The 24,659-nt window shown below is 40.0% G+C and overlaps 1 protein-coding gene and 1 pseudogene across 4 annotated transcripts in view; one reads left to right on the top strand and one right to left on the bottom strand.

Moving 5' to 3' along the window:
- The window catches only part of KYAT3 (kynurenine aminotransferase 3), a 63,331-nt gene that overhangs the window by 26,685 nt on the left and 11,987 nt on the right, over positions 1 to 24,659 (bottom strand). For 2 of the 4 annotated variants that reach the window (XM_006074865.4, XM_006074866.4), the window contains 4 exons: positions 7,989 to 8,047; positions 7,334 to 7,478; positions 3,521 to 3,670; positions 357 to 443 (listed from right to left, as the gene is read on the bottom strand). In XM_006074865.4, the coding sequence (XP_006074927.1) occupies positions 357 to 443; positions 3,521 to 3,670; positions 7,334 to 7,478; positions 7,989 to 8,047 (441 nt within the window). Of the gene's footprint in view, positions 1 to 356; positions 444 to 3,520; positions 3,671 to 7,333; positions 7,479 to 7,988; positions 8,048 to 9,293; positions 9,360 to 14,175; positions 14,178 to 16,183; positions 16,190 to 24,659 lie in introns of those variants that run through there. The other 2 variants (XM_045166103.1, XM_006074867.4) reach the window with 2 other exon arrangements.
- LOC112585895 lies at positions 20,478 to 20,644 on the top strand (annotated as a pseudogene).

Here is a 24,659-nt window from a genome sequence, read left to right as displayed (position 1 = left end):
GGGTCACAGAGTCAGCCATGACTTAATGATTACCAGCACATACGCTGCACTGTTAGCCCTGGGGACTAGAGCTATAAAAGTGAGTCAGAAATGGTCTCTGATCTGGTGATGCTCAGTCAGTAGGGGAGATACATAACCACAAAAAATACTATTACATACAAGGTAGAAGCTGTTAGATACATGGCAAACATATGATGAAGTAATAAAAATCCCCCCTTAAATAGCTGTTACCTTCAGTCATGGTAGAGATATACAGTAAATCCCAAAATGTAATCAAAGTAGAAACTTTATTGACAACAAAGTAATAGGCATTTTCAAAACTTTTTAAAAAACGTAAATCATAGGGGCAGACTTACACATCTCAGGGGAACAAAAACAGGTGTTGCTCCGGCCATTCTCACCATGGGCTCATAGCAGTCATAGAAAGGCACTATCACTATGACCTGGAATCAAACCAAATAACAAATCAATCAATAATTAATCCATTTAACAAATATGGAGAAGGCAATGGCACCCCACTCCAGTACTCTTGCCTGGAAAATCCCATGGACGGAGGAGCCTGGTAGGCTCCAGTCCAGGGGATCGCTAAGAGTCCGGCACGACTGAGTGACTTTACTTTCACTTTTCACTTTCATGCATTGGAGAAGGAAATGGCAACCCACTCCAGTGTTCTTGCCTGGAGAATCCCAGGGACGGGGGAGCCTGGTGGGCTGCTGTCTATGGGGTCGCACAGTGTTGGACACGACTGAAGCGACTTAGCAACAGCAGCAGCAGTGTACGTACTATGTGTGAAGCACTATACAACATGCTAAGATGCAGCAGTCTTTGTCTTCACATACCTGAGTGAAAAAGACCTTGGGAACAAACTTGTCAGGAGCCTTAACTGGACCCCTTGATTTCCTAGGGAGCTCTGTGGATAGGCTTGCAGTGGGACCCTTCAAATCGTATGCAAAATTTTCTACATGCATAGGTTTATTTTTCTGGGAAAAGGGTCCATAGCTCTCATTACATTCTCAAAGGGATGATCTAGCCAAAAACAGTGAGTTTAAATTTCAAATTAGAAAATAAACAATCAGCAGCACAGCAAGAACAGAAGGAAAGAGAGCACTGCAGGGATGCTCTCTGTTATGGTGTAGTAATTTCTAAGTATTATCCTGAGAGAAGAACAGGGAAGCCTGGCGTGCAACAGTACATGGGATCACAAAGAGTTGGACACGATTGCGCGACTGAACAACAACAACAAAGACATTTCTTTTTCAAAAACATCCCCAAACATAGAGAGAATGCAAGAAGACAGGATGCTACCGTTAATGTCTGATACCCACAATTTCCCTCCAGGTGACTTATATCTGGATTCTTTTTTCCTAGCTCCTTTGCTCCTACAAGGTCCTGGAGGCTACCACAGGCTCTCTCAATCTACTCATGGCCTGTCTCTCAGGTCAGTGGGCCAGACTAACCTGTCCAGTTGGTACCTCTTCTGCAATATGCCAGTCTGGACCTAGTATCCCTGACTTATTGCTTTTCTATAATGAGTTTAAACACGTGATTTATATCCATTGTCGACATTCAGTTTTTCTATCTTTTTTACATGCAGCAATACTTCACAAACATTTAATATTATTTAGTTTTAATGCATTGTTTTAATGGCTATTTGAGAGTCTACTGAATTCTAGGATAATTTTGTTATAGTTTGTATAAGTAACAGTACAGTGAATTAGTGACTGCACAGTTTCTCCATTTTAGTGCTTGTTACTGCTAGACTAAAGAGTATAAACACCTTTTATGGTACCATATATATATATATATATATTCAAACTGCTTTTGAAAAATCTGCCAACAATGTATAATTTTACAAGTCTACACTTAAATTGAAGAAAGTAGGGAAAACTACTAGACCACTCAGGTTCTGACCTAAATCAAATCCCTTACGATTATACAGTGGAAGTGAGAAAGAGATTTAAGGGACTAGATCTGATAGACAGAGTGCCTGATGAACTATGGATGGTGGTTTGTGACATTGTACAGGAGACAGAGATCAACACTATCCCAAGAAAAAGAAATGCAAAAAAGCAAAATGGCTGTCTGAGGAGGTCTTACAAATAGCTGTGAAAAGAAAAGATGTGAAAAGCAAAGGAGAAAAGGAAAGATACACCCAATTGAATGCAGAGTTCCAAAGAATAGCAAGGAGAGATAAGAAAGCCTTCCTCAGTGATTAATGCAAAGAGATAAAGGAAAACAATAGAATGGGAAAGACTAGAGATCCCTTCAAGAAAATTAGAGATACCAAGGGAACATTTCATGCAAAGATGGGCTCAATAAAGGACAGAAATGGGATGGACCTAACAGAAGCAGAAGATATTAAGAAGAGGTGGCAAGAATATACAGAAGAACTGTACAAAAAAGATCTACAAAACCCAGATAATCACAATGGTGTGATCACTCTCCTAGAGCCAGACATCCTGGAATGTGAAGTCAAGTGGGCCTTAGGAAGCATCACTACGAACAAAGGTAGTGGAGGTGATGGAATTCAAGTTGAGCTATTCAAATCCTGAAAGATGATGCTGTGAAAGTGCTGCACTCAATATGTCAGCAAATTTGGAAAACTCAGCAGCGTCTTTTAATTTCATGGCTGCAGTTACCATCTGCAGCGATTTTGGAGCCCCCAAAAATAAAGTCTGACATTGTTTCTACTGTTTCCCCATCTATTTCCCATGAAGTGATGGGACCAGATGCCATGATCTTCGTTTTCTGAATGTTGAGTTTTAAGCCAACTTTTTCACTCTCCTCTTTCACCTTCATCAAGAGGCTTTTTAGTTCCTCTTCACTTTCTGCCATAAGGGTGGTGTCATCTGCATATCTGAGGTTATTGATATTTCTCCTGGCAATCTTGATTCCAGCTTGTGCTTCTTCCAGCCCAGCGTTTCTCATGATGTACTCTGCATATAAGTTAAATAAGCAGGGTGACAATATACAGCCTTGACGTACTCCTTTTCCTATTTGGAACCAGTCTGTTGTTCCATGTCCAGTTCTAACTGTTGCTTCCTGACCTGCATACAACCTGCCCTTATGTAAATAGGCTATAAATAGAAGAATAAACAACATGCAACAAAAGTGAATGAATCTCACAGACAAAATGATAAATGAGAGAAGTCAGAGTCAAGAGTATATGCTGTATGATTCTATTACATCACGTTAAAGAGCTAGTAAAATGAATCTCTGCTGAAAGAACACAGAAGACTGCTACCTCTGGAAGAATACAGACTAGGAAGGGGCAAAAGGGAGCCTTCCAGGTTCCTGGAAATGTACTGTATCTTTATCTGGTTTGTGGTTACAGGGAGACAAACATACACACACACGTAAACATTTACTAAGTTGTACTTAACAGTTTTTTGTGAACTTGACTGCATATATACTATATTTGAAAAATACTTAAAAGAGCATAAAAAAGTGAAAATAAAAGCAAGACAAATGATAGTGATTGATAAAGGCAAAGACAGCACAATAATGTTAATATACTTACTTCATCCCCCTCATCAATCAGTCCTTGAATGGCGTTAAAAAGAGATCCATATGCTCCTACTGTCACGAGGATTTCTTCATTTGGATTGATTTGATTTTGATAAAACTTTTCATATAGGCAGGACAGAGCTTTCACAAGTGATGGATGACCCTGTTGAGTGAAAAGGAAGAACAAAACCTTGAATTTAATTATGAGACCTACTTCTTTGAGATAGTTTGGCTCTGAAATGTTAACAATTTTTAACATTTAGGTTTTACAATTCTCTAACGTGTATTTTTATGGCAACAAATTAAAAAAAAAAATTGTTCCCCTTATTTTCAGAGGGTTCCTGAATGAATGGCCATGATGATTTGCTAATGATTAAAAACTTCCCTATTAAATGACTGATTTTTGAATACAAAATTTCAAGGTATCAGCTTTGTTATCTGATATCTTGGATCTCTTCAAGAAAATCAGAGATACCAAGGGAACATTTCATGCAAAGATGGGCTCGATAAAGGACAGAAATGGTATGGACCTAACAGAAGCAGAAGATATTAAGAAGAAATGGCAAGAATACACAGAAGAACTGTACAAAAAAGATCTTCACGACCCAGATAATCACGATGGTGTGATCACTCACCTAGAGCCAGACATCCTGGAATGTGAAGTCAAGTGGGCCTTAGAGAGCATCACTATGAACAAAGCTAGTGGAGGTGATGGAATTCCAGTTGAGCTATTCCAAATCCTGAAAGATGATGCTGTGAAAGTGCTGCACTCAATATGCCAGCAAATTTGGAAAACTCAGCAGTGGCCACAGGACTGGAAAAGGTCAGTTTTCATTCCAATCCCAAAGAAAGGCAATGCCAAAGAATGCTCAAACTACCGCACAATTGCACTCATCTCACACGCTAGTAAAGTAATGCTCAAAATTCTCCAAGCCAGGCTTCAACAATATGTGAACCGTGAACTTCCTGATGTTCAAGCTGGTTTTAGAAAAGGCAGAGGAACCAGAGATCAAATTGCCAACATCCGCTGGATCATAGAAAAAGCAAGAGAGTTCCAGAAAAGCATCTATTTCTGCTTTATTGACTATGCCAAAGCCTTTGACTGTGTGGATCACAATAAACTGTGGAAAATTCTGAAAGAGATGGGAATACCAGACCACCTGATCTGCGTCTTGAGAAACCTGTATGCAGGTCAGGAAGCAACAGTTAGAACTGGACATGGAACAACAGACTGGTTCCAAATAGGAAAAGGAGTACGTCAAGGCTGTATATTGTCACCCTGCTTATTTAACTTATATACAGAGTACATCATGAGAAACGCTGGACTGGAAACAACACAAGCTGGAATCAAGATTGCCAGGAGAAATATCAATAAACTCAGATATGCAGATGATACCACCCTTATGGCAGAAAGTGAAGAGGAACTAAAAAGCCTCTTGATGAAAGTGAAAGAGGAGAGTGAAAAAGTGGGCTTAAAGTTAAACATTCAGAAAACAAAGATCATAGCATCTGGTCCCATCACTTCATGGGAAAGAGATGGGGAAACAGTGTCAGACTTCATTTTTCTGGGCTCCAAAATCACTACAGATGGTGACTGCAGTCATGAAATTAAAAGACACTTACTCCTTGGAAGGAAAGTTATGACCAACCTAGATAGCATGTTCAAAAGCAGAGACATTACTTTGCCAACATAGGTTCGTCTAGTCAAGGCTATGGTTTTTCCTGTGGTCATGTATGGATGTGAGAGTTGGACTGTGAAGAAGGCTGAGCGCCAAAGAATTGATGCTTTTGAACTGGGGTGTTGGAGAAGACTCTTGGACTGCAAGGAGATCCAACCAGTCCATTCTGAAGGAGATCAGCCCTGGGATTTCTTTGGAAGGAATGATGCTAAAGCTGAAACTCCAGTACTTTGGCCACCTCATGCAAAGAGTTGACTCATTGGAAAAGACTCTGATGCTGGGAGGGACTGGGGGCAAGAGGAGAAGGGGATGACAGAGGATGAGATGGCTGGATGGCATCACTGACTCAATGGACGTGAGTCTCAGTGAGCCCAGGGAGCTGGTGATGGACAGGGAGGCCTGGCGTGCTGCAATTCATGGGGTTGCAAAAAGTCGGACACGACTGAGCGACTGATCTGATCTGATCTGATCTTGGTATCTGTTTTTTTCTGCCCAGCGTCTGCATCCTCTTTTTGCTTTCAGTAACCACCTTGATTTTCAGTCATTTGCAGAAAATATTAGTAAGTGTCCAAGTGCAGGTCTTGTGATTTTGTTAGGAAAGCACCCGGCTCCGGAGTAATAAACTGGGTCAGGATGCAGGAGAAGAGGGAGATTGCTTAGATATATCCTAGGTTGATGAGGTAAAAAGGTATGGCTCCTTCTAAGTTGTCCATCGCAGTTCATATGAAGAGAAGGAGGAATTTTTTGTTAAGGATGTATTTACTTGTCATCTTTTTATTTTTTTTGGAACAGTGGCATGTATGTCCCAGAGCCTCACCTGGTTAAAATCAATAAAAGTGAAGCCAGAGCACAATTTTCATATTTTGAAATTAGGAAGTATTACAGTATTAGAGAAGCTTGTTGTAATTAGTAATAGAAGGTCAAAAAATATACACAAACTGTTGAAAAAGCAGCAAGAGACAGTTGTCACCCCTCCCAGAATCCAAAATTCTCTTTGAATTCATTTTAATAACAGGTTTAACAAATTCTAACAACAGGTGATATGAAAGCAACTATAAACACTATACATCTGCCCTTACAGTAATAAGGATTTGTGCTTAAATTTTTTAATTACAAAGTGACTCATGATTCATATAAGTAAAATTAGGCAAAAGATCCATAAAGAAAAATTATCTTTCCTCAAAATCTCTTACTTCCCATGCCCTGAGGTGACCCACGTCCACAGCCTGCTGACATTGCAACCCCATCCCCACTGCTACACCGATATAAACACACACACATACATATACACTCATATATATTCACAAAAGCTGGAAAATATATGAACGATGGGTATGGGTATGTTCCAATAAAACCTTATTTACAAAGTCAGGGATTGGTTGGACTTGGCCATAGCTTGCCACTCCTTGCCATGGATCAATTTAGGGAGAACTGACACCTTAACCATACTTAGTATTCCAATCTATGGACATCATATATCACTCCATTTATTTAGGTATCATTTAATATCTCTCAGCAAAGTGATGTAGTTTTCAGTGAACAAACATTGTATATATCTTTAAAAAATCACTTCTAAATTTCAGTGTGTTTGGATATTATTGTAAATGGCATTTTAAATAATTTTACTTTTTAACTTCACTTTTAGTACAACAGAAATACAACTGATTTTTGTACACTGGCCTTGTGTCCCGAAGCTTTGCTCAATTCACTTAGTAAGTTGTGGTATTGTGGTACTGGGAACTCTCTGGCTATAGTAGGCATTGTAGCAAGAAGGATGAAGTTGGGCTGAGGCAGAGAGAAAGTAACTAGTTGGAAATAAATGATATTAATGAAGAGACCAGTGATGAAGCTGCATAAGTATGAAAGGAGAGAAAACATGTCTCAAGTGGATACTCTCCTTCCTTTGTTGCCATGGGAACCCCATCCTGGAATAGTAGTAAAGAAGGGGCCGAGACAGGACTGTGGAGAAGCTGGAATTAGGGGACAGCTTATCCTCGGATATAAGTGCAAGGGTGGGGGTTCCTTTGCCCATCAGGTTGGGATAGTTGGTTCCAGAAAGCCAACTACAGAGAAGTGACAGAAGTACATTCACACACAATACAATACAAAATACACACTCACACCACACACGGTGCTCATATACTTACAAAGCCCCGTGTGTACTGATTCAGATTATCAATTGCTGCAATCTTGGATAATTCTTCCTTTACATATACAGGAGGGGATATATCTGGAAGGCCTTGGCCAAGATTCACAACAGAAGGGTCTGCAGCCAGTTTGGTAAATTCAATCCTAAGATAAAAAAGACTAGTGTTAGTAAGAACTATGATTACAAAGTTAGCTTTTTATACCTCATAGTCTTATAAAACTGAAAAATAAGATTTAGTCTTATAGATCAAAATAAAATTAATGAGTTCAAGACAATTTTACCATCTACAAAATGACTTTGCCTAGAAAAATAATGGTTGAACTGATAAACTTAATGTTTCTTACAAATCTCAGTTCCATGATGCTCATATTTTAATCATATGGGCATTTTTTTTTTTTTTTTCCTCAACCATCTGCTGCTAGGTTCTCTCATTAAAGAGTAGAGCTAACAGGAAAAGTTCATGCATTAAGAAGGTAAGTTTCACAAGGTCATCACCCAATTTGTCCCTTTCTCTGTCCATTTCCAGTGCCTAGCATAGGGACTGGCACACTGGCTAAGGGAATAAATAAGTGTATGAATCATTACTTCCATTTTCAATGAAAGGATGCAAAAAAACTTTACCCAATTATTATTGTTCACTGTAAGGTACTCACCACACGTTGCTATCAAGGCCTTCAATTCGTTTTGCATTTTTGAATTTCAAAGACATTTTCTGAAATATATAAAATTGAAGGGGTTTTAAAATTTTTTTCATCAAACAATAATGCCAGAAAATCATGGGCAACCATTTCTCTTCCCTACTGGCACCATAGAAAAAGCAGTACCATAGAGAAAAATATTAGATGCCATTAAAAAATCCCCAAAAGGAATTCATCTCTCCTCTACTGTTCTAAATAAATCAATTTAAAGGCCTGAAATGTACTGAAGAGAACAGTGATGGTACTAAAAAGAAGTCAGTTAAAACAATATCTTGAGTCATGCTCTGAAGATCATTTTAGGTCAGGGGTATCAACACTTTCTCAAGTAAGTTCCTTATATGGCATACAGGAAGCACCAAAACAGATGGTTTCAAGACTACTCAAAAAGGAGTTCTAAATAATAGTAACAATAGGTAACATTATTGAGTGTGTACCAGGCACTATTCTAAGGGTCTAAAATAATTAACTCCATTAATATTTACAACAACCCCACATTATGGTTCTATCACTAGCCATAATTTACACATGAGGAACGTGAGGTACAGAGAAGATAAGATCAGGTAACTTTACATCTGCCCAAGTTCATGAAAGCAAGTAGCATTTAAACCTAAACAGATTCAACTCAAGATCTGAACCCAGGTAGTCTGACTTCAGAACACATACTTGGCACTGTTTCCACACACTGCCTTTTGCAGAAAAAGACATTCTAAAAGAGACTACTAGAATGTTGCCTTTAAAAAAAAAGTATATCAGACATTTAGGTCAGGTCTACTCACATTAAGCAAGCTTGACATATTAAAAGCTGAAATTACAGCAAAGCATTCAGTTTTTTAGTTCTTTAAGATTCTAAAAGGAACTTTACATTATCTCTCAGAAGCATGGAGCTATCTTTGATTTCATTGTTAATAAGCTGCTGAAATAAAAAATGATTGGCAGCATTTTTGCAAAGATTTTCTTAATAGAATAGTAAAGTAATTTGAATTCAATCTAGAAGGAAGATAGTGATAACAGTTATTAAATAGACCATTGTTCTCATTCTATTCCAATAATGGAACCAAGAAATATACCTTTTTGTTTTTCTCACATATTTTTTTTAATCTTTGAAACTCCATTGAAGTAAATCACATGCAGATTCTCCAGAGGTTAATGTGCCTTCCACAATGGCATTATGATTAACTGCCCACCTGAACATGATGCTATTTTAGAGACTACAATTATAAAACTAAAAACGCCCAGAAAGATAAATAGAAAAAGACTAACTTTGCCGTGCTGTGTGGCAGGTGGGATCTTAGTTCCCCAGCCAGGGTTTGAATCTTCACCCTGCATTGGGAAGGCAGATTCTTAACCACTGGACTGCCAGGAAAGTCCCAGAAAAAGATATCTCAACAATTGTCTTTTTCCATCTCTAAGAAAAAAAAAAAAATTTAGTATTTATTTACTTATTTAGCCTGCGCCAGGTCTTCCATCTTCTTTGTGATAGTGGGGATGTTTAGTTGCAGCACATGAACTCTTTTTTTTTTTTTTTTTTTTAAATTTTATTTTATTTTTAAACTTTACATAACTGTATTAGTTTTGCCAAATATCAACATGAACTCTTAGTTGCGGTATGTGGGATATAGTTCCCTAACCAGGGATCGAACCCAGGCCCGGTGCATTGGAAGTGTCTTAGCCACTGGACCACCAAGGAGATTCCTCTAAGAAATTTTTAAATCTTAATGATTTATTCAGCATGTGCCTACAAAGTAAAGATTCATACATAAAAGTAAGCAGAGTCTATAGTAGATAATTTAGACTAAAAAGTCCAATTTTACCTAAATTATCTAGATAAAGTCAAAATGCATTTCAGATTTAATTTTCTTTAAAATTTGTGGCTAGAACATCCTGATCTATCAAATATTCTATAGCCTTCTCTCACAAGGTTCATATGTGATCCTTCCTCCACACAACTGAGCTTTCTATACAAATGTTTCTCAGTCCTTTTTTTTCTTCTGGTCACCACTTTCCAACCACGGAGACATTTTAGACATTTTTTCTAAACATGCCTCCCCATTTCTCTCATTAAATGTAAAGGAATAAGATTTTGTCAGACAGAATTGAGCTTTGGATGATCAGAAAACATTGCAATAACCAAGATTGCTTTCACCTGCCAAGCAGCAGTTTCTCCCCCCTTGGGGGCAATAATGCCCCTGTTAATAAGGCATGCTCTATATTCAATCTAATCCCTGGTTTCCACAACCTTGTCCCTTCACTCCACTAATTCCTATTCCACCTGCCACCTGCCACCTTCAGTTCTCCAGTTAGACTCTGTTTCCTCCAGAGACCTTCTCTGATTCCCCAAGTCAAGGTCAGATGCTCCTCTGTGCTCCCATGACACAGAGTATCCAGCATTTACTACAAAGCATGGTTTTTTATCTGTTTGCATTTCTGTTTTTCCTCCCTTAGACTGTTAAGTCCTCATAAGGACTACTTATAGCTTGTTTGCACTGATGTGTGTATTAATTGGATTTTTATATATGGACAGAACCAATAGGATGCACATATATACAGTGATTTATTTTAAAGAATTGGCTCTCAAGATTGTGGAAGCCAGCAAGTTCAAGCCCTGCAGAGCTCCAGCAAGGAAGAGCTGGTGTTGCAGCTGAAGTCCAAAGAGAGCTAGAGACAGAATTCCCCCTTCTTTGGGGATCCTCAGTCTTTTTCTCTACATTTTTTAACTGACTGAATCAAGGCTATGTACATCACAGGGAGTATTAATAATTCATTTTACTTAAACTGTAGTGATTGAAATATTACTCTCCACTGAAAAACACCTTCATAGAGACATCCAGGCTGGTGTTTGACCAAATATTTGGGTAGCATGGCCTAGCCAAGTTGACAGATGAAATTGATCATCGCAATATCCAACACATAGTACTATGCTGAGCACATTTGTTATTCAGTTGCTCAGTTGTGTCTGACTCTGTGACCCCATGGACTGCAGCACATAAGGCTACCTTGTCCTTCATTATCTCCTGAAGTTTGCTCAAACTCATGTCCATTGGATGTCGGTGATGCCACCCAACCATCTCATCCTCTGCAGCCCACTTCTGCTGAGTCGGCTCTTCATATCAGGTGGCCAAAGTATTGGAGCTTCAGCTTCAGCATCAGTCCTTCCAATGAAAATTCAGAGTTGATTTCCTTTAGGATTGACTGGTTTGTTCTCCTTGCTGTCCGAGACTCTCAAGAGTCTTTTTCAGCACCACAATTTGAAAGCATCAATTTCTCAGCGTTCAGCCTTCTTTATGGTCCAACTCTCACATCCATATATGGCTACTGGAAAAACCATAGCTTTGACTATTCAGAGCAAGCTTTTATAAATATCTCATGAACGGATGAGAAAATCCCACATATTAGGAGTGAACTTGTGGTATCAGTTTCCTTAAGTTAACACTTCAGTAACACAAGACCCCAAAGTTTCCGTTGCTTAAAATAATAAAAGGTTTATTTCTTTTTCATGCTACACATCCGCTGGAGGTCACGTGCTACTCTGTTCCATGTCACTGTGACTCTGAGACATAAGACGATGAAACAGATTCTTTCTGCAGTACTGCCAGATTCACAGCAAAAGGAAAAAATTCTTAAAATTTTCTCCTTAGGTGTATACACATCACTTCTCCTCACATTTTATTGGATAAAGCAATTTCATAGCTTAAAGTGAGTGTTAGTTACTCAGTCATCTCCAACAATTTGTGAGCCCATGGACTGTAGTCCCCCAGGCTTCTCTGTCCATGGCATTTTCCCGGCAAGAATACTGGGTGGGTAGCCACTTCCTTCTCCAGGGGATCTTCCAGACCTGAGGATCAAACCCGGGTCTCCTGAATTGTAGGCAGATTCATTCTAGGCCTGACTATATGGCAAAAATAAAATCCGGATAAACAATGAAACAGGAGGTTATGATGGGTTGAACTATGCCACTTGTCTCCCTCCCTTGTTATGTTGAGAACACCTCAGAAATTGATCTTACTTAGAAATAGTTTCACTGCAGATGTGGGCTTTCCTGGTGGCTCAGACAGAAAGGAATCCACCTGCAATGTGGGAGACCTGGCTTCAATTCTTGGGTTGGGAAGATCCCATGGTGGAGGGTAAGGCAACCCACTCCAGGATCCTTGCCTAGAGAATTCCATGGACAGAACAGCCTGGTGGGCTATGATCTATGAGGTCACAGAGAGACAGGACTGAGCAACTAACACTTTCATTTTTTCACTGCAGCTATAATTAATGAGTTCAGTTCAGTTGCTCAGTTGCATCCAACTCTTTGCGACCCCATGGACTGCAGCACGCCAGGCCTCCATGTCCCTCACCAACTCCCGAGTTTACTCAAACTCATGTCCCTTGGGTTGGTGATGCCATCCAACCATCTCATCCTCACTCAGTCCCTTCTCCTCCTGCTGTCAATCTTGCCCAGCATCAGGGTATTTTCTAATGAGTTAGTCAGTTCTTCGCATCAGTATTGGACTTTCAGCTTCAGCATCAGTCCTTCCAATGATTATTCAGGACTGATTTCCTGTAGGATGGACTGGTTGGATCTCCTTGCTGTCCAAGGGACTCTCAAGAGTCTTCTCCAACACCACAGTTCAAAAGCATCAATTCTTTGGCACTCAGCTTTCTTTATAGTCCAACTCTCACATCCATACGTGACTACTGGAAAAACCATAGCTTTGACTAGACGGACCTTTGTTGGCAAAGTAATGTCTCTGCTTTTTAATATGCTGTCTAGGTTGGTCATAGCTTTTCTTCCAAGAAGCAAGCATCTTTTAATTTCATGGCTGCACACCACCTGCAGTGATTTTGGAGCCCCCCAAAATAAAGTCTTTCACTGTTCCCACTGTTTCCCCATCTATTTGCCATGAAATGATGGACTGGATGCCATGATCTTAGTTTTTGGAACGCTGAGCCTTAAGCAACTTTTTCACTCTCCTCTTTCTCTTTCATCAACAGGCTCTTTAGTTCTTCTTTGCTTTCGGACGTAAGGGTGTTATCATCTGCAGATCTAAGGTTATTGATATTTCTCCCAGCAATCTTGATTCCAGCTTGTGCTTCATCCAGCCCAGCATTTCTCATGATGTACTTTGCATGTAAGTTAAATAAGCAGGGTGACAATATGCAGCCTTGATGTACTCCTTTCCCGATTTGGAAGCAGTCTGTTGTTCCATGTCAGTTCTAACTGTTGCTTTCTGACCTGCATACAGATTTCTTAGGAGGCAGGTCAGGTGGTCTGGTATTCCCATCTCTTGAAGAATTTTCCACAGTTTGTTGTGATCTACACAGTCAAAGGCCTTGCCATAGTCAATATAGCAGAAGTAGATGTTTTTGTTTTTCTGGAATTCTCTTGCTTTTTCTATGATCCATGGATGTTGGAAATTTGATCTGTGGTTCCTCTGCCTTTTCTTTTTTTCTTTTTCCCTCTGCCTTTTCTAAATCCAGCTTGAACACCTGGAAGTTCTCGGTTCAAGTACTGTTGAAGCCTGGTTTGGATAATTTTGAGCATTACTTTGTTAGCATGTGAGATGAGTGCAATTGTGTGGTAGTTTGAGCATTCTTTGACATTGCCTTTCTTTGGGATTGGAATGAAAACTGACCTTTTCCAGTCCTGTGACCACTGCTGAGTTTTCCAAATTTGCTGGCATATAGAGTGCAGCACTTTCACAGCATCCTCTTTTCGGATTTGAAATAGCTCAACTGGAATTTCATCACCTCCACTAGCTTTGTTTCTAGTGATGCTTCCTAAGGCCCACTTGACTTCACATTCCAGGATGTCTGGCTTTAGGTGAGTGATCACACCATCATGATTATCTGGGTCGTGAAGATCTTTTTTGCATAGTTCTGTATATTCTTGCCACCTCTTCTTAATATCATCTGATTCTGTTAGGTCCATACCATTTCTGTCCTTTATTATGCCCATCTTTGCATGAAATGTTCCCTTGGTTTGTCTGATTTTCTTGAAGAGATTTCTAGTCTTTCGCATTCTGTTGTTTTCCTCTATTTCTTTGCATTGATCACTGAGGAAGGCTTTCTTATCTCTCCTTGCTATTCTTTGGAACTCAGCATTCAAATGGGTATATCTTTCCTTTTCTCCTTTGCTTTTTACTTCTCTTCTTTTCACAGCTATTTCTAAGGTCTCCTGGGACAACCATTTTGCCTTTCTTTTTCTTGGGGATGGTCTTAATCACTGCACCTGTACAAAGTCATGAACCTTGGTCCATAGTTCTTCAGGCACTCTGTCTATCAGATCTAATCCCTTGAATCTATTTCTCACTTCCATTGTATAATTGTAAGGGATTTGATTTAGGTCATACCTGAATGGTCTAGTGGATTCTCCTACTTTCTTCAATTTAAGTCGGAATTTGGCAATAAGGAGTTCATGATCTGAGCCACAGTCAGCTCCCTGTGTTTGCTGTGATCAGTGCCTTCTCTTGGCAAAACTCTATTAGCCTTTGCCCTGCTTCATTCTGTACTGCAAGGCCAAATTTTCCTGTTACTCCAAGTATCTCTTGACTTCCTACTTTTGCATTCCAGTCCCCTATAATGAAAAGGACATCTTTTTTGGGTTAGTTCTAGAAGGTTTTGTAGGTCTTCATAGAACCATTCAACTTCAGCTTCTTCAGCATTACTGGTTGGGGCATAAGCTTGGATTACTGTGATACTGAATGGTTTGCCTTGAAAACAAAGAGAGATCATTCTGTCGTTTTTGAGATTACATCCAAGTACTGCATTTTGGACTCTCTTGTTGACTATGATGGGTAGCCCACTTCTTCTAAGGGATTCTTGCCCACAGTGGTAGATATAATGGTCATCTGAGTTAAATTCACCATTCCAGTCCATTTTAGTTCACTGAATCCTAAAATGTTGATGTTCACTCTTGACATCTCCTGTTTTACCACTTCAATTTGCCTTGATTCATGGACCTAACATTCCAGGTTCTTATGCAGTATTGCTCTTTACAGCATCAGACTTTACTGCCATCAACAGTCACATCCACAACTGGGTGCTGTTTTTGCTTTGATTCCGTCTCTTTATTCTTTCTGAAGTTATTTCTCCACTGATCCCCAGTAGCATATTGGGCCCCTACCTACCTGGGGAGTTCATCTTTCAGTGTCCTATCTTTTTGCCTTTTCATACTGTTCATGGGGTTGTCAAGGCAAGAATACTGAAGTGGTTTGCCATTCCTTTCTCTAGTGGATCATGTTTTGTCAGAACTGTCCACCATGACCCATCTGTCTTGGGTGGCCCTACATGGCATGGCTCATAGCTTCATTGAGTTAGCCAAGGCTGTGGTCCATGTGATCAGACTGGTATTGTGGTTTTCATTCTGTCTGTCCTGTGATGGAGAAGGTAAGAGACCTATGGAAACTTCCTGTTGGGAGAGACTGAAGGGGAAACTGGCTCTTTTTTTGATGGGCTGGGCCATGCTCAGCAAATCTTTAATCCAATTTTCTGTTGATGGGTGGGGATGTGTTCCCTCCCTGTTATTTGACCTCAGGCCAAACTATGGTGGGGGTAATGAAGATAATGGTGACCTTCAAAAGGTCCCATGCATGCACTGCTACACTCAGTGCCCCCAACCCTGTAGCAGGCCACCACTGACCCATGCCTCCACCCGAGATTCTTGGACACTCACAGGCAAGTCTGGGTTAGTCTCTTGTGGGGTCACTGCTCCTTTCTCCTGGGTCCTGGTGCACACAAATTTCTGTTTGTTCCCTCCAAGAGTCTGTTGCCCCAGTCCTGTGTAAGCTCTGGCAGCTGTATGGTGGGGTTAATGGCCACTTCCTCCAAGAGGGCTTATGCCACACCCAGATCTACTGCACCAAGAGCCCCTGCCCCTGCAGCAGTCCACTGCTGACCCGTATCTCCTCAGGAGACACCCAAATACTGTTCTGTCTCAGTCTCTGTGGGGTCTCTGTGTCCTGGTGCGCACAAGGTATATTTGAGCCTGCTGAGCATGTCTGGGGGGTATTAGGGTGGGCCCTAATCCAACACCAATGGTATCCAAAAGAAAAGGGTAAATGTGGAGACAGAGTGGCACACAGGAAGAATGGAGCCTGAAGGTGAAGGTAGAGGTTAGGGTGATGCTCCTGTGAGTCAAGAAATACCAAAGACTGTCAGCAAATCACCAGAAGCTGGGAGACAAGCACGGGACAGATTCTTCCTCAGAGCCCTCAGAAGAAACCAACCTTGCCAACATCTTTATCCTGGACTTCTAGTGTCCTTAACTGTTCGGTAATACATTTTTGTTGTTTAAGCTACTTAGTTTGTACTACTTTGTTAAGGTAGCCTGAGGAAACAATTATAGTAGGGAAAAAGTAAAAGATATCCAATGATGCCCAGAAATGTCAAGATTCAGCAGTAGGGGCAATGCTCACTGTCTGAGAGTTATTGTCCAGATTAGGTCCAATATTAGGAAAATAAAATAAACCTGAAATACCATCAGGGATTAAACAGGAGCCCCCGTTGTACAATGGAACATCTATAGGGGCCTGTATCATTTCTGGACAGCTAACTTCATAAAGTGACTTCTGTTCCCAGATAGATGAATGCCTGGTATACATATACCGAAATGTTATGTAATAAATGCAAAGCTGCTGGTAAAAGCAGTATCTTTTGCTGTTAATGTAAAGCTGAAAAATTGCAGTTCTACAGAATCACCACTAGGTGCCACTCTTGGCAGAGATAAGAAACAGCTCACTGTTAGTCTGTAAAATATTTACTGTACCTGTCAGAACAGCTCTCACCAGGAACCCTGGTGCTCTACTGGTTGGACTGCAAATTAGTACAGCCATCATGGAAAATGTTAGGAGGTTCTTTTAAAAATGAAAAATAGGACTACCATACCACATTCATATATGTGTGCACGCTTAGTCCCTAAGTTGTATCTGACTCTTTGGGACCCCATGGACTAGCCTGCCAGGTTCCTCTCTCCATGGGATTTCCTGGGCAAGAATACTGGAGTGAGTTGCCATTTCCTCCTCCAGGAGATTTTCCCAACAGAGGGATCAAACCTACATCTCCTATCACTGAGCCACCTGGGAAGCCCCAAAACTAAAGCCGCAAGTCACCTATGAGTATTTACCTGAAATAAACAAAAGCACTAATTTGAAAAGATATATGTACTCCGATGTTCACTGCATCATTATTTACCAATGGCCAAGATAAGTGTCCACTGATAGATAAACCTCAGATATGCAGATGACACCACCCTTATGATAGAAAGTGAAGAACTAAAGAGCCTCTTGATGAAAGTGAAAGAGGAGAGTGAAAAAGTTGGCTTAAAGCTCAACATTCAGAAAACTAAGGTCATGGCATCTGGTCCCATCACTTCATGGCAAATAGATGGGGAAGCACTGAGAGACTTTATTTTTTGGGCTCCAAAATCACTGCAGATGGTGACTGAAGCCATGAAATTAAAAGAGGCTTGCTCCTTGGAAGAAAAGTTATGACCAACCTAGACAGCGTATTAAAAAGCAGAGACATTACTTTGCCAACAAAGGTCCATCTAATCAAGGCTATGGTTTTTCCAGTAGTCACGTATGGATGTGAGAGTTGGACTATAAAGAAAGCTGAGTGCCAGAGAACTGAAACTGTGGTGTTGGAGAAGACTCTTCAGAGTCCCTTGGACTGCAAGGAGATCCAACCAGTCCATCCTAAAGGAAATCAGTCCTGAATTCATTGGAAGGACTGATGCTAAAGCTGAAACTTCAATACTTTGGCCACCTGATGCAAAGAACTGACTCATCTGAAAAGACCCTGATGCTGGGAAAGACTGAAGGCAGGAGGAGAAGGGGACGACAGAGGATGAGATGGCTGGATGGTATCACTGACTCAATGGACATGAGTTTGAGTAAACTCCGGGAGTTGGTGATGGACAGGGAGGCCTGGCGTGCTGCAGTCCATGGGGTTGCAAAGAGTCAGGCACAACCGAACTGAACTAACTGACAGATAAATGGAAAAATAAGATGTGGTATGTGTGAATACACACACACACACACACACACACACACACACACACATAGAATATACTCAGCAATAAAAAAATAAATAAAATCTTGTCATTTATAACAACATGAGTGGATCTAGAGAGCATTATACTAAATGAGGGTTTTCCCCGGTGGTTCAGATGGTAAAGAATATATATTCCTACCAGGCCGGAGATATGGGTTCAATCCCTGGGTCAGGAAGATCCCCTGGAGAAGGGAATGGCAATCCCTTCCAGTATTCTAGCCTGGAAAATTCCACAGACAGAGAGTACAGTCCATGGGATCAGACCAAGAAAGACAAATACCCCATCTATATGTGGAATCTAAACAAACAAACAAACAAACAAATGAACAAAATAAAAACAGTTTCATAGATACAAAGAACTCCCAGAAGGGAGAAGAGGATAGGTGAAGGGGATGAAGAGGAACAAACCTGCAGTAATGCAGTAAATAAATCATGAGGATGTCATGTACAACATAAGGAATATGGTCAATAACATTGTAATAATGTTGTATGGGGACAGATGGTTACTATACATTGTTGCGATCATTTCACAATGTATACATATGTCAAATCATAATGTAATATACTTGAAACTAACACAATAATGTATGTCAAATACAGCTCAACTTAAAAAAAAATGTCTATTGCAATGGTACTGGAATAGGAAAATTTGGAAAGAAGAAAAAAACTTAACCCATTATCCTAAGACTCAAAGATGCTCAGGTCAACTGTATATTATTTGAGGGTCCTGACTGGAAGATCTGATGTATTTAGGTGGGATAAGACAAATGTAGGAAAAAAAAAATGGTGAGCTCAAAGTGTGAAATTAAGGTGGCTGATAACTATGACTCACAGGGTAGTCAAGTGTAAAACAGAAAGAATGCAAGAAAAAGCCAGAAACAGAAATAACAGAGTTAACGGATGGAGAGGTGAAGACAATAACCAGGCATGAGAAGCAGATGGATTCAAGTATTTTAAGACTAGGCTGGACCAGAAAGGAAGCACCCATGGAATGCATACCGCTTAGTGTGATGCCAGGTTGCTGGGGTAGCCTAAAAATCTATTATCTTTTAGATCTATGGGTTAGGTAGTCACGTACAGATGTGAGAGCTGGACCATACAGAAGGCAGCACTGAAAAACTGATGCTTTCGAACTGTGATGCTGAAGAAGACTCTTGAGAGTTCCTTGGACTGCAAGGAGATCAAACCAGTCAATCCTAAAGGAAATCAACCCTGAATACTCACTGGAAGGACTGATGCTGAAGCTGAAGCTCCAATACTTGATTCGAAGAGCTGACTAATTGAGAAAACCCTGATGTGGGAAACATTGAGGGCAAAAGGAGAAGAAGGTGACCGAGGGTGAGACGATTGGATGGCATCACCAACTCAATGGACATGAGTTTCGGCAAACCCCATAAGATAGTGAAGGACAAGTAAGCCTGGCATGCTGCAGTCCATGGGGTCACAAAGAGCTGGACACAACTTAGCGACTAAACAACAACTAGGGTGATGACACAGTATCATTTGCCTTCATTTCTTAGCACTTACACAACTTCCTCAGTGTCTTTTGTTTAAACACAGATCTGTTTTAAAAAGAAACTTTGTGTCTTTCCCTTTGGAGAGGTTAATTTATTGACTCATTACCAGTTTGACAGTCCACTAGAAATTTGGTTGTTCCCCAAACTGACTTAAAAAAATAAAACAAACCCCAACAACAATAATAAAATACTTTGTTATCTCTTTCCTAGCTTAGAAAATGGGAAGCAGACAAATGCAGAGATGCTCTGCTGCTGCTGCTGCTGCTGCTGCTGCTAAGTCGCTTCAGTCGTGTCTGACTCTGTGCGACCCCATAGATGGCAGCCCACCAGGCTCCCCCGTCTCCAGCAAGAACACTGGAGTGGGTTGCCATTTCCTTCTCCAATGCATGAAAGTGAAAAGTGAAAGTGAAGTCGCTCAGTTGTGTCAACTCCTAGCAACCCCATGGACTGCAGCCTACCAGGCTCCTCTATCCGTGGGATTTGCCAGGCAAGAGTGCTGGAGTGGGTTGCCACAAAACTATACAAATCAGATCTCTTAGTTGCAGAGACAGAAACTCAATCTGAACACTTCAGGGAAAAGCCAAATTTCTTAGAAGGCTCATGTTACCATGAGAAGGTAATTGGTGCAGCCAGACTCAAGCGTAACATTGAAACCAGAAACTTAATCTTCATCAGGGTTCCGCTTTATCTACTTTCCCACACAATCTCAGCCCACTTTTCTCCACATGAAACAATACACATTTAGACTTCCCAATTTCACCACCATAGAGTGACTGAGAGCTTTCTCTGGTACCAGTCTCAAAAATCCTAGGGAAAAGCACTGAGTGGCTTACCTTTGGCTAATGAATCACGGCCTTTTCCCCTGCCTCCCTCCCATTTAAAAAGTACTATAATCGCTTCTCGGCCTTTTGGCTAAGATCAAGTGTAGTATCTGTTCTTATCAGTTTAATATCTAATACATCCTCTATCCGAGGACAATATATTAAATGGATTTTTGGAGCAGGGAGTTGGAATAGGAGCTTGCTCCATCCACAAAAAAAAAAAAAAAAAGTACTATAATAAAATGCCTGTCAATACAATGATGAAAAGATGAGAGAGAGCAGTGTGGAGGAAGATCATGACAGAAATGGGAATGCAGTCAAATGATAATGCTGATTTTTTTTTTTTACATACTTATAGCACAGACTAGGGGATGCCACTAGCTTGTTATAAAATCTCCAGAGACTCTCCTCAGTCCATGGAATGTACCTCACATTCCAACCTGGCATTCAAGGCCCTTAATCCCCTCCAGCCTTCTCTCCCCCTGCCCTGCTGTTTCATACACAGTGATGCAAGAGCACAGGACCTCTTGCCACTCTCTAATTATCTTCAGTGTGTTTCTTTTCACTTGCTTTCAACCAAGTTCTTTCCTCTGTTGGAGATGATCTACTCCACAATCCCCACTATGCTTGGCTCAAAAACAACCTTCCCAAAGACATCTGCATCCTAATCCTTGAAATCTGTGAATGGTACCTTATAAGGCGATACATATCCTTACATCCTTGCAGATGTGATTCAATTAAGGATCTTGAGATGGGGAGATAATTTTGGATTATCCAGCTGGGCCCTAAATTTAATCACAGGTGTCCTTATAAGAGGAGGCAGAGGTAGATTATACACACAGAGAAAAGGCCATGTAAAGATGGATCAGAGACTTATTTGGAGATGCAGGCCATGAAGATTAGGGTGATGTGGCCATAAGACAAGGAGTTACAGCAGGTATCAGAAGCTGGAAGAGGCCAGGAATGGACTCTCTCTAGGGGGCTGAGGGGGACTGTAGTCCTGGTAGTAGCTTAATTTTGACTCAGTGGATCCTGATCTTGGATTCTGGAGCCTAGAACTGTGAGAGTACCTGTCACTGTAATACAATCAAGTTTGTGGTAATTGTTATAGCTGACAAGACAGACCTTAGATTGAACATCTAAGCAATGTTCTCAGATTCTAAGTAACCGTTCCTTCCTCTATTCTCCCTCTGACCTCTCTCCTCCTCATCACAATTTCTACGGCACATGTGTAATGTCTGTTCTCAGGTTTTCTTTTAGAACCTGAACTGTGTCTCATGTGTTATCTTTCAGGTTGCCTAGAAAAAAAGTACACATATATCTGTATATGTATCTATATATTTATATTCAAGTCTTAGATTCTCAGTAAAATATATTTATTGAGTTATCAATAATTTTGCTTGGGAATATACAGTACAATGATTGAAGACACTGACAGTGTGACTAAAGAAAATTACCAAACCCTCCAAGGCTGCATATTCTTACCAGTAAATTGGAGAAAACAAAACAGTGCTAACAATATACAGTTGTTACAAGGATTAAATGAGATATCATGTAAAGCACATGGTGATCACCTAAAATGTTTATTATTATTGCTTGACTTAAAAAATATATAAAATCTATTATGATATTATAGGAGATCAGATATGCCAACCCAACCCACGCTACTTTGACCTAAGGATCATTGTGAAATAAAGGAAATCGTGAAGAGGCACACACAAGAAAGGGTTTCCCTGATGGCTCAGCAGTAAAGAATTAGACTGCAATTCAGGAGATGTGGGTTTGATTCTTGGGTAGGAAAGATCCCCTGGAGGAGGAAATGGTAACCCACTCCAGTACTCTTGCCTGGGAAATCCCATGAACAGAGGAGCCTCGAGGGCTACAGTCCAAAGGGCCACAGTCTGAAGTGACCGAGCATACACACAAGAAAACGTTTGCCCTCCCCCTTCCACCTGGATGAACAGGACAATTCTTAATCACCAGAGATAACTATAGACTCTCATCAGCTGAGATAGCACCAGACTCTACAAGACAAACCTTGTCAATGTAACCCGTTTTTATTCCTAAACTCTTTTTCCTTTGTCGAGTCCCTTCTCTACAAATCTATTGTTCTTAAGATGCTATTTATAAGCTCAATTTCTAATGACTCCTCTGAGGTACTCATCTCACTGAGTTCTCCTGTGTGTATACACAACATGCATGATAAACACTTTTTGTTTTATTCTTGTTTTAATCTTTCTTTTCACTCTAATTCTTAGGGCCTCAGTCAGAAAACCTAGGATAGAGGTAAAAGTTGATTTTTTCCCCTCCCCTATAATATCTTTCAGTAGGCTCAAATACCTCTTAAATAGTTGCCAGGTAAGTCACAAAATTAAAGTGTTTGCAACATGTTATTCTACAGAAGACTTTTATTTAGAGTACATAAATACACATTAAGAATACACAATTCAATAAGAAAGCAAACAATCCAGTTGAGAAAGGGCAAGAATTCTGATAGTCATTTCACAAAAGGCATATGAAAGGCCAAAAGGCACATATAAAAATGCTCAACATCATCAGTCATCAGGGAAATGCAAATTAAAACCACAATGAGCTTTCACTAGCTACCCATTAAAATGGCTAAAATTATAGATACTGACTGTTGACAAGGATGTGAGGCAGCTAGAACTCTTGTACAACCCTGGAAGAAATATGAAATGATACAACCACTTTGGAAAACTGCCTAATAATTACTTTAAAAATGAATATAAAGCTACCACACAACCCAGTGATTCCACTGTTAGGTATTTAAACAAGAGAAATGAAAACCTATGTCCACACAATCACATGTACTCAGTGTTCATAATAACTTTACTCAAAATAGCTAAAACCTGGAAATAATACATAAGTCCATCAACAGGTGAATGAATGGTTAAACAAACAATACATCCATACAATAGGATTCTTTTCACCAATAAAAAGGAATGAGCTCAAAAAACAACAACACGGGTCACTTTAAAATTATTACGCATGTGAAAGAACCCATACACAAATGAGTATATAACACATGATGCACTTAGATAAAATAACAATTTTTAAAAAGCAAAATAATCTATGGTGACAAAGAGCATATTAGCCAAGTGACAAACGAACTGTGAAGGAACATGAAGCATCTTTCAGGAGTGATGGAAATATTCTATATGCTGATTGTGGCAGTGGCTTTATGGTATATACATTTAAAAATAATTATTGAGTTGTATACACTATGGTTTACTGTGCCATTATAAAGCTGATTTTAGAAAGCTGACAGGGTAGTTTCTTAGAAAACTAAAAATACTCTTACCATACAATCTAGCAATCACTCTCCTTGGTATTTACCTGAAGGAGTTGAAAAATTAAGTCCATATAAAATCCTAAACACTGATGTTTATAGCATCTTTATTCATAATTTCTAAAACTTGGAAGCAGCCAGGATAGATGAATGGATCAGTTGTGGTACATCCAAATAATGGAATACCCTTCCATGCAAAAAAGAAATGAGCCATCATGCAAAGAAAAGACACTGAGGAAAATGCATATTACTAAGTGAAAGAAGCCAATTTGAAAAAGCCACATGTGTTATGATCACATTCTGGAAAAGGCAAAATCAGACAGCAAAAGGATTAGTGGTTTAGAGAACTTAAGAGGGAAGGAGGGATGAACAGGTAGAAGACAGAGGATTTTTAGGGCAGTGAAACTGTTCTGTGTCATACTGTAAAAATGGATTCATGTAATTATACATTTGTCAAAACACACAGAACGCACAACACCAAGAGTGAACCCTAATGTAAATTACGGACTTTGGGTGAACATAATGTATTAAGGTAGTTTCAATGTTTGTAGCTAATACACCACTCAGGTGAGGGATGTTGATAGTAGGGGAGGCTATGCATGTATCAGGCCAGGAGATACATGGGAACTCTGTATTGCTCAATTTTGATCTGAAGCTATAAAGGTTTCCCTGGTGGCTCAGCTGGTAAAGAATCCACCTGCAATGTGGGAGACCTGGGTTCGATCCCTGGGTTGGGAAGATCCCCTGGAAAAGGAAATGGCTACCCACTCCAGTATGCTGGCCTGGAGAATTGCATGGACTATATAGTCCATGGGGTTGCAAAGAGTCAGACATGACTGAGCAACTTTCACCTACTTCATTGTAATGCTCTAAAACATACAGTTTATTAAATTTTTAAAAAATTTAAAAAAAAGAGCTGCCAGGATATTGTTAAACAATTTCC

The sequence above is a fragment of the Bubalus bubalis genome, chromosome 6, assembly GCF_019923935.1.
Source record: "Bubalus bubalis isolate 160015118507 breed Murrah chromosome 6, NDDB_SH_1, whole genome shotgun sequence".
NCBI lineage: Eukaryota > Metazoa > Chordata > Mammalia > Artiodactyla > Bovidae > Bubalus > Bubalus bubalis.
This window is presented reverse-complemented; position numbering and strand designations above follow the sequence as displayed.